This window comes from Hevea brasiliensis, chromosome 9 (assembly GCF_030052815.1).
Source record: "Hevea brasiliensis isolate MT/VB/25A 57/8 chromosome 9, ASM3005281v1, whole genome shotgun sequence".
Classification (NCBI taxonomy): domain Eukaryota; kingdom Viridiplantae; phylum Streptophyta; class Magnoliopsida; order Malpighiales; family Euphorbiaceae; genus Hevea; species Hevea brasiliensis.
This window is the reverse complement of record NC_079501.1, coordinates 23,194,149-23,209,148: the sequence shown is the minus strand read 5'-3', so window position 1 is coordinate 23,209,148 and position 15,000 is coordinate 23,194,149. Positions and strand designations below refer to the sequence as shown.

General features: G+C 55.8%; 1 protein-coding gene and 4 pseudogenes across 1 annotated transcript; 4 read left to right on the top strand and 1 right to left on the bottom strand.

Moving 5' to 3' along the window:
• The first annotated feature begins 4,924 nt into the window (after window positions 1-4,924).
• LOC131183510 (5.8S ribosomal RNA) lies at window positions 4,925-5,075 on the top strand (annotated as a pseudogene).
• Window positions 5,076-5,273: 198 nt separating this feature from the next.
• Window positions 5,274-8,482, top strand: LOC131183726 (28S ribosomal RNA; annotated as a pseudogene).
• On the bottom strand, window positions 8,277-9,923 carry LOC131182840 (uncharacterized). The gene has a single exon (XM_058152181.1). The coding sequence runs from the start codon at window positions 9,921-9,923 to the stop codon at window positions 8,277-8,279; it is 1,647 nt and encodes a 548-aa protein (XP_058008164.1).
• A 4,668-nt stretch (window positions 9,924-14,591) lies between these two features.
• On the top strand, window positions 14,592-14,743 carry LOC131183487 (5.8S ribosomal RNA; annotated as a pseudogene).
• A 195-nt stretch (window positions 14,744-14,938) lies between these two features.
• Window positions 14,939-15,000, top strand: part of LOC131183718 (28S ribosomal RNA) — a 3,221-nt pseudogene continuing 3,159 nt past the window's right edge.

The window sequence follows — 15,000 nt, the reverse complement described above, 5'->3', positions numbered from 1 at the left end:
CGATTGGCCCGTGGCAAAGGCCTGCCTCCTGGGCTTGCCCCCGTCGGCCCGTGGCGCGCCCGCTCCTCCCGCTTGCTCCCGACGGCCCGTGGCGGGCGCCTGCCTCCTGGGCTTGCCCCCGACAGTTCGTGGCAAAGGCCTGCCTCCCGGGGCTTGCTCCCTTCGATTGGCCCGTGGCAAGCGCCTGCCTCCCGCCACTCCCCGACGGCCTGCAGGTTGCTCAACGCCTCCCTGCTCTTGCACGGGGCGTTTGTTATTCACCCATCTCATGCAAAATGAGGCTATAATTGGCACGGATGCGCTTTATTCCTTAGCTAATAGGCAAAAAGAGGTTCGCCTGCCCCTTTGCTAGCAAGTCGATACACTAACATTTTTATTTTCGGTGCGTGCTCGCCCCTAACATGCGTTTTGCTTATAAGTTATGTTAATCTCTTCGTCTAAGTGATTGAAATATTACCCAAGATATTCCACTCATTGGTGCCTTGAATCTAAGCTTACCTTCATCATGTGGGGATGATATCTATGGAGTGCTTCATGCTCTCACTATGACCCTAAGGTTTTGTGCTTCATGTTTTATGGAACAATTCCCTCATTGAGTATAAAGAGCACAAAATCTAATATTGTGCACATGACAACTCTTCTATGATTTTTTCTCTACTTACCTTCCATGCCGATATGGCCAAATGTTATGCCCCTAAGCCAATTCTCCGTGCAAACTTTAAGAAAACCACCCAATGACAACTCAAATGGGTTTATAATATTTTTCTGATGTTCCACAAAAAATTTGGTGATTTTCTGATGAGTTTTCTATTTTTTATGAATTTATGTATTTTTGGGGTTAAATAAATAAAAAAAAATAGCTACGGTGAAAAATTTAATTTCAAAATTTTTGTGAGAGTAGATTACTTTTTTCTAAACACCTCTGCAAAAAATCAGGTCAAAATACCCAAAATTGAATTTTTAGGGGTGTGATGGCTCGTACATAGTCATGTTTCCTCCCGCTGCACTTCATTGTGTTCCTAATGCTCTTAGGGGGTGTGGGTAGTCACCTCGGGGGCCAGAAGGCCGGCCTCGGGATGCCTCCAGTGCCATATGTGGGCATCGGTTTAGCATGGAAATTAGCTTGTTAGCCCCTCTCCACCTCTACCCCGCTTGGAAGTCGGAAAAATCGAAAAATCCCGCAGGCAGGGCCCGCCCGCCATGGCTCTGCCCGCTCGCAGCAATTGTGGGAAATGAATCGTGGTTGAATCCTATATAAAAGTGTGTCGAATGGATGCTAGTGCATGGTGCGAGCATGGCATTTGGCGCGTCGTGCTTGTGCCGACGCGGCGAAAGCGCATGCGCTGTAATCGGGCATGGAGCTTCGCTGGCACAACGCTTGCAAACTAACTCCTTGGGCTAGACTCAATCACGCACGATGAACCCAAAGGCTATTGGGGCCGATCTCCATGCTTGCGTGTCAATTGGATGCTGGTGCAAGGTGTGGGCGTGGCATTGCGGTTATTCCCGTGCCGGGCGCGTGGCCGATAGGCGATGCAATCGGGCATGGTGTGAGTTCTCGTGGCATAGGCTTTGAGGACTTTGGGTCCGTGGTAGAGCCGACTTTATTGGGGTCGATCTCCTTGCTCTCGAGGGTGTTAAGTGAAAGTCGGTACAAGGTGTGGGCATGGTGCTTACGTGCTGCGGCTTGTGTCGAAAAGTGGCGACATGCAACGCCATCGCATGGGGTGAGCTCCCGATGGGGAAGGCTTGCAGGAGTTGGGATGCTACATTACTCGGGTCGTGGATGGACGCCGGTCGCTGGCGATCGCGGCATTGCTCGTTGTGGGAATGAGTCGCCCGGCTTCCGCAAGTGTTGAGGCATTACAAGTGTTGGGAGAGGGCGTATGCTACGATGCCGTGCTTGATCCTATGCGCGAGCGATGTCGCAGGCATGAGTTGTGGCATTGAGTGGTAGGCGCTTTCCTTCGATTGCGGTGGTGCATTGTTGCTTGCGCCGATGTGTCCCTTTGTGATCGCTGCCTTTGCTTAGGTTGAGGGGACGAGCCCGTGCCTTTACTTTGCCGGGTTGTGCGAATGTTGAGGTGAGGGCGCATGCTTCATGCCACATGTGCTCGAGCCGATGCATGAGCTCGCGAGGCATGTGTTGAGAACATTGTACGGCGAAGTTTCTTCTACCGCGTGATTGTGATCACATTACAAAGCCCCATTCTTTCCTTCCTGCTTGCATTTGCTACTAAGGTTGCGGGATGAGCCCGTGCCGATGTTTTGTTGAGGCGACGCGAGTGCTTGGTGAGGGTGCGCGCTCGGCCGTGCTCAATCCGATGTGCGAGCCGCCGAGGCAAGGCCGAGGCATCAGATGGGGAATCTCGTGGCCGAGGTCACCGCTTTACGCCCGTAATCGACGTCCCTTCGTGTTGCTTGTATTTCACCGCTCGCTTCGCCCCTCCTCGGATTTGTTTCGCTGCCGTGTGAGTAGCGGTTCCATTCGGCGCTTTGACTTCCCATCGTGCTTCCGCCGCCGGGGCAATTCTGGGTGGGGATCACCGCCAACGTGACGCGGCGCGCGCATGAGCGTTGTTTGGTCGCTTGGGTTGGCGTGCTCTTTGCTCGAGCATTGAACCGCTGGCTCGATCCTTCAGCTTGTTGCCCGAGAGCGAATGTGCCTCGTGACATGATTCGTTCCTCGTGTTGCATACCCACGAAAGCGAATTCAAAGCTATGCTGTCCCGCCGCTGGCGCCTTTGTTTAGGTGCGAGGCGAACCTCAGAGCGCATCCGTGCTCCAAGCATGCTCACCGCCGCCGTGGGCTCACGGAATGTCGCCAGGTTTCCTGATGCGGAATGTGATGCGCGAGGGGTGGCAACTCCTCCATCAGCCCAAACGCCCAATCGGTAACGAACGATCGACGCTACCGCCTCGAGGCCTCGCCACGGGAGCCAGGCGGGCGACGCCGCCGCTGGCGAATGCTACCGTTGATCCCGCCAAGAGTCATATGCTTGTCTCAAAGATTAAGCCATGCATGTGTAAGTATGAACTAATTCGCATCGTGAAACCGCGAATGGCTCATTAAATCGCTTATAGTTTGTTTGATGGTATTCGCTACTCTGGATAACCGTAGTAATTCTAGAGCTAATACGCAACAAACCCCGACTTCCGAAGGGATGCATTTATTAGATAAAGGTCGACGCTGGCTCGCCTGTTCGATGATTCATGATAACTCGACGGATCGCACGCCATCGTGTCGCGACGCATCATTCAAATTTCTGCCCTATCAACTTTCGATGGTAGGATAGAGGCCTACCATGGTGGTGACGGTGACGGAGAATTAGGGTTCGATTCCGAGAGGGAGCCCGAGAAACGGCTACCACATCCAAGGAAGGCAGCAGCGCGCAAATTACCCAATCCCGACACGGGAGGTAGTGACAATAAATAATACCGGCTCTTCGAGTCCGTAATTGGAATGAGTACAATCTAAATCCCTTAACGAGGATCCATTGAGGGCAAGTCCGTGCCGCACGCTGTAATTCCAGCTCCAATAGCGTATATTTAAGTTGTTGCGCTTAAAAGCTCGTAGTTGGACCTTGGGTTGGTCGACCGTCCGCCGTGTGCACTGCCGCTCGCCCTTCACGCCGGCGATGCGCCTCGGCCTTAATCGCCGGGTCGTGGCTCCCGCGCAAGTTACTTTGAAGAAATTAGAGTGCTCAAAGCAAGCCTACGCCTGATACATTAGCATGGGATAACATCATAGGATTTCGGTCCTATTGTGTTGGCCTTCTGGATCGGAGTAATGATTAACAGGACACTGGGGCATTCAGATTTCATAGTCGAGGTGAAATTCTTGGATTTATGAAAGACGCAACAATCGCAAAGCATTTGCCAAGGATGTTTTCATTAATCAAGAACGAAGTTGGGGCTCAAGACGCATCGATACCGCCCTAGTCTCAACTATAAACGATGCCGACTGTGGATCGGGCGATGTTGCTTTTAGGACTCACGCCAGACCTTATGAGAAATCAAAGTCTTTGGGTTCCGGGGAGTATGGTCGCAAGGCTGAAACTTAAAGGAATTGACTAAGGGCACCATCAGGAGTGGAGCTCGCGCTTAATTTGACTCAACACGGGAAACTTACTGTGTCCGCATATAGTAAGGATTGACAGATCGAGAGCTCTTTCTTGATTCTATGGGTGGTGGTGCATGGCCGTTTAGTTGGTGGAGCGATTTGTCCGGTTAATTCCGCTAACTAACGAGACCTCACCGCTAACTAGCTATGCGGAGGTGACCCTCCGCGCCGCCTTCTTAGAGGGACTATGGCCTTTAGGCCAAGGAAGTTTGAGGCAATAACAGTCCGTGATGCCCTTAGATGTTCGGGTCGCACGCGCGCTACATCGATGTATTCAACGAAGTCTATAGCCTTGGCCGATGTGCCCGTAATCTTTGAAATTTCATCGTGATGGGGATAGATCATTGCAATTGTTGGTCTTCAACGAGGAATTCCTAGTAAGCGCGAGTCATCACCGCTGACTACGCCCCCGCCTTTGTACACACCGCCCGCCGCTTCCTACCGATTGAATGGTCCGTGAAGTGTTCGATCGCGCGACGTATGGTCACACACACGGCGACGCCGCGAGAAGTCCACCAACCTTATCATTTAGAGGAAGGAGAAGTCAGAATAAGGTTTCCGTGAGGTGAACTCGCGAAGGATCATTGTCGAAACTCGCCCGCAGAACGACTCCGCGAACGCTGGCCCACAAACACGGGACCGCGGGGCCTTCGGTCCTCGCCGCTCGAAAGGTCGGGGAAGCAGCCGGCTCGCCCCGCCGGCCTCCGCGCCCTAACACCAACCCCGCGCGAAGCGCCAAGGAACATGAAACGAAAAGAGCGCGCCTGCTCGACGCTGCCGCCCTCTTTCGAGAACCGTAACGACTTTCGCAACGGATATCTCGCTCGTGATCGGCGAAGAACGCAGCAAAATGCGATACTTGGTGTGAATTGCGTAATCCCGCGAACCATCGAAGTCTTTGAACGCAAGTTGCGCTCGGTTATCCGGCCGAGGGCACGCTCGCTCGGTGTCACGCAACCGCCGCCTCTAACCTCGCCTGCGCGGTGCGGGGCGGATCTCGCCTCCCGCGGCGCCTCGCCGCGTTGGCCTAAAAGCCGAGTCTCGGCGATGATCGCCACGGCCATCGGTGGTTGAAAGACCTTCTGACAGAGCGCGCGCCATCGCCACCGACCCCGAGACTTCGCTGGCCCCTCGAGGGAACGCCCGATCGCGACTTCTGTGTCAAAGTGAACACCCGCCGAGTTTAAGCATATCAATAAGCTGAGGAAAAGAAACTTACCAGATTCCCTAGTAACGGCGAGCGAACCGAAGAGCTCAGCTTGAGAATCGGGCGCCTCGGGTCCGAATTGTAGTCCGAGAAGCGCCTCGCCGCGGATCGCCCAAGTCCTCGGAAGGGGGCGCCGAGAGGGTGAGAGCCCTGCTGCGTTCGACTCGCCGCACCACGAGGCGCTGTCATGAAGTCGGGTTGTTTGGGAATGCAGCCCCAATCGGGCGGTAAATTCCGGCCCAAGGCTAAATACGTGGCGAGACCGATAGCTAACAAGTACCGCTAGGGAATTATTAAAAGGAATTTGAAAAGATAGTCAAAGAGTGCTTGAATTTGTCGGAGGGAAGCGGATGGGGCCGGCGATGCGCCTGGCCGGATGTGGAACGGCGACAAGCCGGCCCGCTGATCGGCTCGGGCGCGACCGACGCGATCGCGGGCGCGCCAAGCCCGGCACTAGAAACGCCCGCGAGACGCCGCCGCAGCCGATCGTGGGACATCGCCACGCCGCCACGGCGCGCTCCCGCACTCGCGCCTCGGCGCCGGCCGCTGGTTTCTATTCGCCCGCCTTGAAACACTGACCAAGGAGTCCGACATGTGTGCGAAGCCAACGCGAGTAAACCCGTAAGGCGCAAGGAAGCCGATCGCGGATCCCCGAGGGTTGCACCACGACCGACCTCGATCTTCCGAGAAGGGTTCGAGTGAGAGCACACTGCCGGACCCGGAAAGATGGTGAACTATGCTCGAAGCGGGCGGCTGCAGGAAACTCGTGGAGGCCCGCAGCCGAGCATCGACGCAAATCGCTCGTCTGACTTGGGTATAGGGGCGAAAGACTAATCGAACTGCCTAGTAGCCGGTTCCTCCGGTTTCTCAGATAGCCGGAGCTCGGACGAAGTTCTATCTGTAAAGCCAATGATTAGAGGCATCGGGGCGCAACGCCTCGACCTATTCTCAAACTTTAAATAGGTAGGACGGCGCGGCCGCTACCGAGCGGCGCCACGGAATCGAGCTCCAAGTGGGCCATTTTTGGTAAGCGTAATCGCGATGCGGATGAACCGAAGCCGTTACGGTGCCCAATCGCGCTAACCCGTAACCCACAAAGGGTGTTGGTCGATTAAGACAAAGCAGGACGGTGGTCATGGAAGTCGAACCGCTAAGGAGTGTGTAACAACTCACCGCCAATCAACTCAGCCCCGAAATGGATGGCGCTTAAGCCGCGACCTATACCCGGCCGGGCAAGAGCCAGTGCCCCGATGAGTAGGAGGGCGCGCGCCGTGAAAACCCGGGCGCGAGCCCGGCGGAGCGCCGCCGGTGCAGATCTTGGAGGTAGTAGCAAATATTCAAATTAGAACTTTGAATGCCGAAGAGGCGAAAGGTACCATGAGAACGGCACTTGCACATGGGATAGTCGATCCTAAGAGACGGGGCAAGCCCGTCCGACAGCACAAGGCGAGCTTCGGAAGGGAATCGTTAAAATTCCCGAACCGACGCGCGGCCGACGGCGACGTTAGGGAGTCCGAGACGCCGGGGGCCTCGGAAGAGTTATCTTTTCGCTTAACAGCCCGCCCACTCGAAACGACTCACGGAGGTAGGGTCCAGCTGCCGGAAGAGCACCGCGACGCCGCGCTGTCCGGCAGCGCCGGCGCCCGTGAAAATCCGAGGACCGAGTGCCTCCCGCGCCCGGCCAGATTTCATAACCGCATCAGTTCCAAGGTGAACACCGCCAATGGAACAATGTAGGCAAGGGAAGTCGGCAAACGGATCCAGAATCTCGAAAAGGATTGGCTCGAGGGTCGGGCCCGGTCCTGCCCCAACCCGCTTACCGTTGCCGGATCGCCGAAGCCGCTTCCCGCGCGAGCGGTCGCCGCGTCGGCCGGGGACGGATCGGGAACGAGCCCGGGCCTTTCCCGCGCCGAATGACGATCAGAATCGTACTGACAAGGGGAATCCGATCGCTTAATTAAAACAAAGCATTGCGATGGTCTCGCGATGCTCACGCAATGTGATTTCGCCTAGGCTCAATGTCAAAGTGAAGAAATTCAACCAAGCGCGTAAACGGCGGAGTAACTATGACTCTCTTAAGGTAGCCAAATGCCTCGCCATCTAATTAGTGACGCGCATGAATGGATTAACGAGATTCCCATCGCCCTCGCTTACTATCCAAATAAAACCACACCAAGGGAACGGGCTTGGCGGAATCGGGAAAGAAGACTCGTTGAGCTTGACTCTAGTCCGACTTTGTGAAATGACTTGAGAGGTGTAGGATAAGTGGGAGCCTAAACGGCGACGGTGAAATACCACTACTTTTAACGTTATTTTACTTATTCCGTGAATCGAGGCTGGCCTCGCCTCTTTTTGACTCCACGCCACGGCGCCGATCCGGCAAGACATTGTCGTGGGGAGTTTGGTCGGGCGTACATCCGTTAAAAGATAACGCAGTGTCCTAAGATGAGCTCAACGAGAATGTAAATCTCGTGGAACAAAAGGGTAAAAGCTCGCTTGATTCTCGATTTCCAGCATTTAATACGAACCGTGAAAGCGTGGCCTATCGATCCTTTAGACCTTCGGAATTTGAAGCTAGAGGTGTCGTAAAAGTTACCACAGTGGATAATCGCTTGTGGCAGCTAAGCCGCTCATAGCGACGCTTGCTTTTTGATCCTTCGATGTCGCTTCTTCCTATCATTGTGAAGCGTAATTCACCAAGTGTTGGATTGTTCACCCACCAATAGGGAACGTGAGTCGGGTTTAGACCGGCCGTGAGACAAAGTTAGTTTTACTCATCGATGACCGCCGCGATGGTAATTCAACCTAGTACGAGGAACCGCTGATTCGCACAATTGGTCATCGCGCTTGGTTGAAAAGCCGCTGGCGCCGGTTACCGCGGCGCTGGATTATGACCAACGCCTAAGTCGTAATCCGCCGAGCGACGCCGTGTCCGGCGCCCGCTGTTTACTCGCAGAGGCCCTCCGCCTGTGAGGCACGCGTGCCGCTGGTTGCCCTCGCGGCGACGAGCCGCTGGCCGCTTTGAAGTACTATTCCCACCGGGCGCCGCGTAATCTTTGCGCATTTACTTAAATACGCGACGGGTATTGTAGTGGCAGAGTGGCCTTGCCGCCACGATCCACCGAGATTCAGCCCTTTGTCGCCCGATTCGCCCCTCCCCATCCTCCGCTCATCTCCTCTCTCGCCCCACGAGGTTCCGACGCCCCTTACTCCCGAGGAGGCCCCTTCCGAGGATGCCCCCATCACTTTCAAAGCAAGTCTTGAAACATTAAAGGTCAAGTGCCGAGCACCATCCCTTTCCCAAGTCCAAAACAGCCCGTGGCAAAGCTGCTGCCTCCTGGGCTTGCCCCCGACAGCCCGTGGCGCTGCCTGCCTCCTGGGCTTGCTCCCGACGGCCCGTGGCAAAGGCCTGCCTCCTGGGCTTGCCCCCGACGGCCCGTGGCGTTGCCTGGCCTGGGCTTGCTCCCCGACAGCCCGTGGCGTTGCCTGGGCTCCCGCTTGGCCCCGACCCCCCGACGGCCCGTGGCAAAGGCCTCCCTCTCCTCCCGCCCCGACGGGCCTGGGTTGGCCTGCCTCCCTCCTTGCCCCTTCTCTGACAGCCCGTGGCGCTGCCTCCTGCCTCCCGCTTGCCCCTCGACTGGCCCGTGGCAAAGGCCTGCCTCCCGCTTGCCCCCGACGGCCCGTGGCAAAGGCCTGCCTCCTGGGCTTGCTCCCCGACGGCCCGTGGGCAAAGGCCTGCCTCCTGGGCTTGCCCTCGACAGCCCGTGGCAAGGCCTGCCTCCCGCTTGCTCCCCTCGATTGCCCGTGGCAGTGCCCTGCCTCCCAGCTTGCTCCCCGACAGCCCGCGTGGCAAAGGCCTGCCTCCTGGGCTTGCTCCCGACGGGCCCGTGGCAAGGCCCTGCCTCCCGCTTGCCCCCGACGGGCCCGTGGCAAAGGCCTGCCTCCTGGGCTTGCCCCCGACGAGCCCGTGGCGGCTGCCTGCCTCCCGGGGCTTGCCCCCGACGGCCCGTGGCGTGGCCTCCCGGGGCTGCTCCCGACAGCCCGTGGCGGCAAAGGCCTGCCTCCCGCTCCCCGACGGCCCGTGGCAAGGCCTGCCTCCTGGGCTTGCCCCCGACGGCCCGCGGGCAAAGGCCTGCCTCCTGGGCTTGCCCCCGACCGGGCCCGTGGCGCTGCCTGCCTCCCAGCTTGCCACCGACGAGCCCGCGGCAAAGGCCTGCCTCCCGCTTGCCCCCGACGGCCCGTGGCAAAGGCTGCCTCCTGGGCTTGCCTCCCGACAGCCCGTGGCAAAGGCTCCTGCCTCCCGGGCTTGCTCCCTTCGATTGGCCCGTGGCGGCGCCTGCCTCCCGCTTGCTCCCCGTCGGGCCCGTGGCAAGGCTCCTGGGCCTCCCGGGGCTTGCTCCCCGACGGCCCGTGGCAAGGTCTGGCCTCCTGGGGCTTGCCCCCGACAGTTCCGTGGCAAAGGCCTGCCTCCCGGGGCTTGCTCCTTCGATTGGGCCCGTGGCGCAAGGCCTGCCTCCCGCTACCCCCGACGGCCCGCAGGTGCTCAACGCCTCCCTGCTCTTGCACGGGGCGTTTGTTATTCACCCATCTCATGCAAAATGAGGCTATAATTGGCACGGATGCGCTTTATTCCTTAGCTAATAGGCAAAAAGAGGTTCGCCTGCCCCTTTGCTAGCAAGCCGATACACTAACATTTTTATTTTCGGCAGCTCGCCCCTAACATGCTTTTTGCTTATAAGTTATGTTATTCTCTTCAGATACGTGATTGAAATATTACCCAAGATATTCCAACATTGGTGCCTTGCATCTACGCTTACCTTCATCATGTGGGGATGCTATCTATGGAGCGCTTCATGCTCTCACTATGACCCTAAGGTTTTGTGCTTCATGTTTTATGGAACAATTCCCTCATTGAGTATAAAGAGCACAAAATCTAATATTGTGCACATGACAACTCTTCTATGATTTTTTCTCTACTTACCTTCCATGCCGATATGGCCAAATGTTATGCCCCTAAGCCAATTCTCCGTGCAAACTTTAAGAAAACCACCCAATGACAACTCAAATGGGTTTATAATATTTTTCTGATGTTCCACAAAAAATTTGGTGATTTTCTGATGAGTTTTCTATTTTTTATGAATTTATTTATTTTTCGTGTTAAAAAAATAAAAAAAAATAGCTACGGTGAAAAAAAAAATTTCAAAATTTTTGTGAGAGTAGATTACATTTTTCTAAACACCTCTGCAAAAAATCAGGTCAAAATACCCAAAATTGAATTTTTTAGGGGGGGTGTGATGGCTCGTACATAGTCATGTTTCCTCCCGCTGCACTTCATTGTGTTCCTAATGCTCTTTAGGGGTGTGGGTAGTCACCTCGGGGGCCAGAAGGCCGGGCCTGGGGATGCCTCTGTGCCATATGTGGGCATCGGTTTAGCATGGAAATTAGCTTGTTAGCCCTCTCCACCTCTACCCCGCTTGGAAGTCGGAAAATCGAAAAATCCCGCAGGCAGGGCCCGCCCGCCATGGCTCGGGCCCGCTCGCAGCAATTGTGGGAAATGAATCGTGGTTGAATCCTATATAAAAGTGTGTCGAATGGATGCTAGTGCATGGTGCGAGCATGGCATTTGCGCGTCGCGGCTTGTGCCGACGCGGCGAAAGCGCATACGCGCTAATCGGGCATGGAGCTTGGCCACAACGCTTGCAAACTAACTCCTGGGCTAGACTCAATCACGCACGATGAACCCAAAGGCTATTGGGGCCGATCTCCATGCTTGCGTGTGTCAATTGGATGCCGTGCAAGGTGTGGGCGTGGCATTTCGGTTATTCCCGTCGGGCGCGTTTACGGATAGGCGATGCAATCGGGCATGGTGTGAGTTCTCGTGGCATAGGCTTTGAGGACTTTGGGTCCGTGGTAGAGCCGACTTTATTGGGGTCGATCTCCTTGCTCTCGAGGGTGTTAAGTGAAAGTCGGTACAAGGTGTGGGCATGGTGCTTACGTGCCGTGCTTGTGTCGAAAGCGGGCGACATGCAACGCCATCGCATGGGGTGAGCTCCGATGGGGAAGGCTTGCAGGAGTTGGGATGCTACATTACTCGGGTCGTGGATGGACGCCGGTCGCGGCGATCGCGGCATTGCTCAAAGTGCTGTGGGAATGAGTCGCCCGGCTTCCGCAAGTGTTGAGGCATTACAAGTGTTGGGAGAGGGCGTGGCGTTACGATGCCGTGCTTGATCCTATGCGCGAGCCGATGTCGCAGGCATGAGTTGTGGCATTGAGTGGTAGGCGCTTTCCTTCGATTGGCGTGTGGTGCATTGTTGCTTGCGCCGATGTGTCCCTTTGTGATCGCTGCCTTTGCTTAGGTTGAGGGGACGAGCCCGGTGCCTTTACTTTGCCGGGTTGTGCGAATGTTGAGGTGAGGGCGTATGCTTCATGCCACATGTGCTCGAGCCGATGCATGAGCTCGCGGAGGCATGTGTTGAGAACATTGTACGCGAGTTTCTTCTACCGCGGTGATTGCATCGTTACATAAAGCCCCATTCTTTCCTTCCCTGCTTGCATTTGCTACTAAGGTTGCGGGATGAGCCCGTGCCGATGTTTTGTTGAGGCGACGCGAGTGCTTGGTGAGGGTGCGCGCTCGCGCCGTGCTCAATCCGATGTGCGAGCCGAGGCAAGGCCGAGGCATCAGATGGGGAATCTCGTGGCCGAGGTCACCGCTTACGCCCGTAATCGACGTCCTTCGTGTTGCTTGTATTTCACCGCTCGCTTCGCCCTCCTCGGATTTGTTTCGCGCCAAGCCGTGTGAGTAGCGGTTCCATTCGGCGCTTTGACTTCCCATCGTGCTTCCGCCGCCGGGGGCAATTCGTTGGGTGGGATCACCGCCAACGACGCGGCGCGCATGAGCGTTGTTTGGTCGCTTGGGTTGGCGTGCTCTTTGCTCGAGCATTGAACCGCTGGCTCGATCCCTTCAGCTTGTTGCCCGAGAGCGAATGTGCCTCGTGACATGATTCGTTCCTCGTGTTGCATACCCACGAAAGCGAATTCAAAGCTATGCTGTCCCGCCGCTTGGCGCCTTTGTTTAGGTGCGAGGCGAACCTCGTAGCGCATCCGTGCTCCAAGCATGCTCACCGCCGCCGTGGCTCACGGAATGTCGCCGTTTCCTGATGCGGAATGTGATGCGCGAGGGGTGGCAACTCCTCCATCAGCCCCAAACGCCCAATCGGTAACGAACGACCGACGCGCTCGCCTCGAGGCCTCGGCCGCCGGAGCCAGGCGGGCGACGCCGCCGCTAAGGCGAATGCTACCGTTGATCCCGCCAAGAGTCATATGCTTGTCTCAAAGATTAAGCCATGCATGTGTAAGTATGAACTAATTCGCATCGTGAAACCGCGAATGGCTCATTAAATCGCTTATAGTTTGTTTGATGGTATTCGCTACTCTGATAACCGTAGTAATTCTAGAGCTAATACGCAACAAACCCCGACTTCGAAGGGATGCATTTATTAGATAAAGGTCGACGCTGGCTCGCCTGCTGTTCGATGATTCATGATAACTCGACGGATCGCACGCCATCGTGTCGGCGACGCATCATTCAAATTTCTGCCTCTATCAACTTTCGATGGTAGGATAGAGGCCTACCATGGTGGTGACGGTGACGGAGAATTAGGGTTCGATTCCGAGAGGGAGCCCGAGAAACGGCTACCACATCCAAGGAAGGCAGCAGCGCGCGCAAATTACCCAATCTCGACACGGGAGGTAGTGACAATAAATAACAATACCGGCTCTTCGAGTCCGTAATTGGAATGAGTACAATCTAAATCCCTTAACGAGGATCCATTGAGGGCAAGTCCGTGCCGCAGCCGCGTAATTCCAGCTCCAATAGCGTATATTTAAGTTGTTGCGCTTAAAAGCTCGTAGTTGACCTTGGGTTGGTCGACCGTCCGCCTCGCGGTGTGCACTGCCGCTCGCCCTTCTTCACGGGCGATGCGCTCCTCGCCTTAATCGCCGGGTCGTGGCTCCGCGCTGTTACTTTGAAGAAATTAGAGTGCTCAAAGCAAGCCTACGCCTGGATACATTAGCATGGGATAACATCATAGGATTTCGGTCCTATTGTGTTGGCCTTCGGATCGGAGTAATGATTAACAGGACACTGGGGCATTCGTGATTTCATAGTCGAGGTGAAATTCTTGGATTTATGAAAGACGCAACAATCGCAAAGCATTTGCCAAGGATGTTTTCATTAATCAAGAACGAAAGTTGGGGCTCAAGACGCATCGATACCGCCCTAGTCTCAACTATAAACGATGCCACTGTGGATCGGCGGATGTTGCTTTTAGGACTCGCCGCACCTTATGAGAAATCAAAGTCTTTGGGTTCCGGGGAGTATGGTCGCAAGGTGAAACTTAAAGGAATTGACTAAGGGCACCATCAGGAGTGGAGCTCGCGCTTAATTTGACTCAACACGGAAACTTACTGTGTCCGCATAGTAAGGATTGACAGATCGAGAGCTCTTTCTTGATTCTATGGGTGGTGGTGCATGGCCGTCTTAGTTGGTGGAGCGATTTGTCCGGTTAATTCCGCTAACTAACGAGACCTCACCGCTAACTAGCTATGCGGAGGTGACCCTCCGCGCCAGCTTCTTAGAGGGACTATGGCCTTTTAGGCCAAGGAAGTTTGAGGCAATAATGTGTCCGTGATGCCCTTAGATGTTCGGGTCGCACGCCGCTACAATCGATGTATTCAACGAAGTCTATAGCCTTGGCCGATGTGCCCGTAATCTTTGAAATTTCATCGTGATGGGGATAGATCATTGCAATTGTTGGTCTTCAACGAGGAATTCCTAGTAAGCGCGAGTCATCACCGCTGACTACGCCCCTCGCCTCTTTGTACACACCGCCCGCCGCTTCCTACCGATTGAATGGTCCGTGAAGTGTTCGATCGCGCGACGTATGTTCACGGCCGCGACGCCGCGAGAAGTCCACCAACCTTATCATTTAGAGGAAGGAGAAGTCAGAATAAGGTTTCCGTGAGGTGAACTCGCGGAAGGATCATTGTCGAAACTCGCCCGCAGAACGACTCCGCGAACGCTGGCCCACAAACACGGGACCGCTGGGGCCTTCGTCCTCGCCGCTCGGAAGGTCGGGAAGCAGGCTGGCCTCGCCCCGCCGGCCTCCGCGCCCTAACACCAACCCCGCGCGAAGCGCCAAGGAACATGAACGAAAAGAGCGCGCCTGCTCGACGCTGCCGCCCTCTTTCGAGAACCGTAACGACTTTCGCAACGGATATCTCGCTCGTGATCGGCGAAGAACGCAGCAAAATGCGATACTTGGTGTGAATTGCGTAATCCCGCGAACCATCGAAGTCTTTGAACGCAAGTTGCGCTCGGTTATCCGGCCGAGGGCACGCTCGCTCGGGTGTCACGCAACCGCCGCCTCTAACCCTCGCCTGCGCGGGGCGGATCTCGCCTCCCGCGGCGCCTCGCCGCGGTTGGCCCAAAAGCCGAGTCTCGGCGATGATCGCCACGGCTATCGGTGGTTGAAAGACCTTCTGACAGAGCTACGCCATCGCCACCGACCCCGAGACTTCGCAAGGCCCCCCGAGGGAACGCCCGATCGCGACTCCTGTGTCAAAGTGAACACCCGCCGAGTTTAAGCATATCAATAAGCGGAGGAAAAGA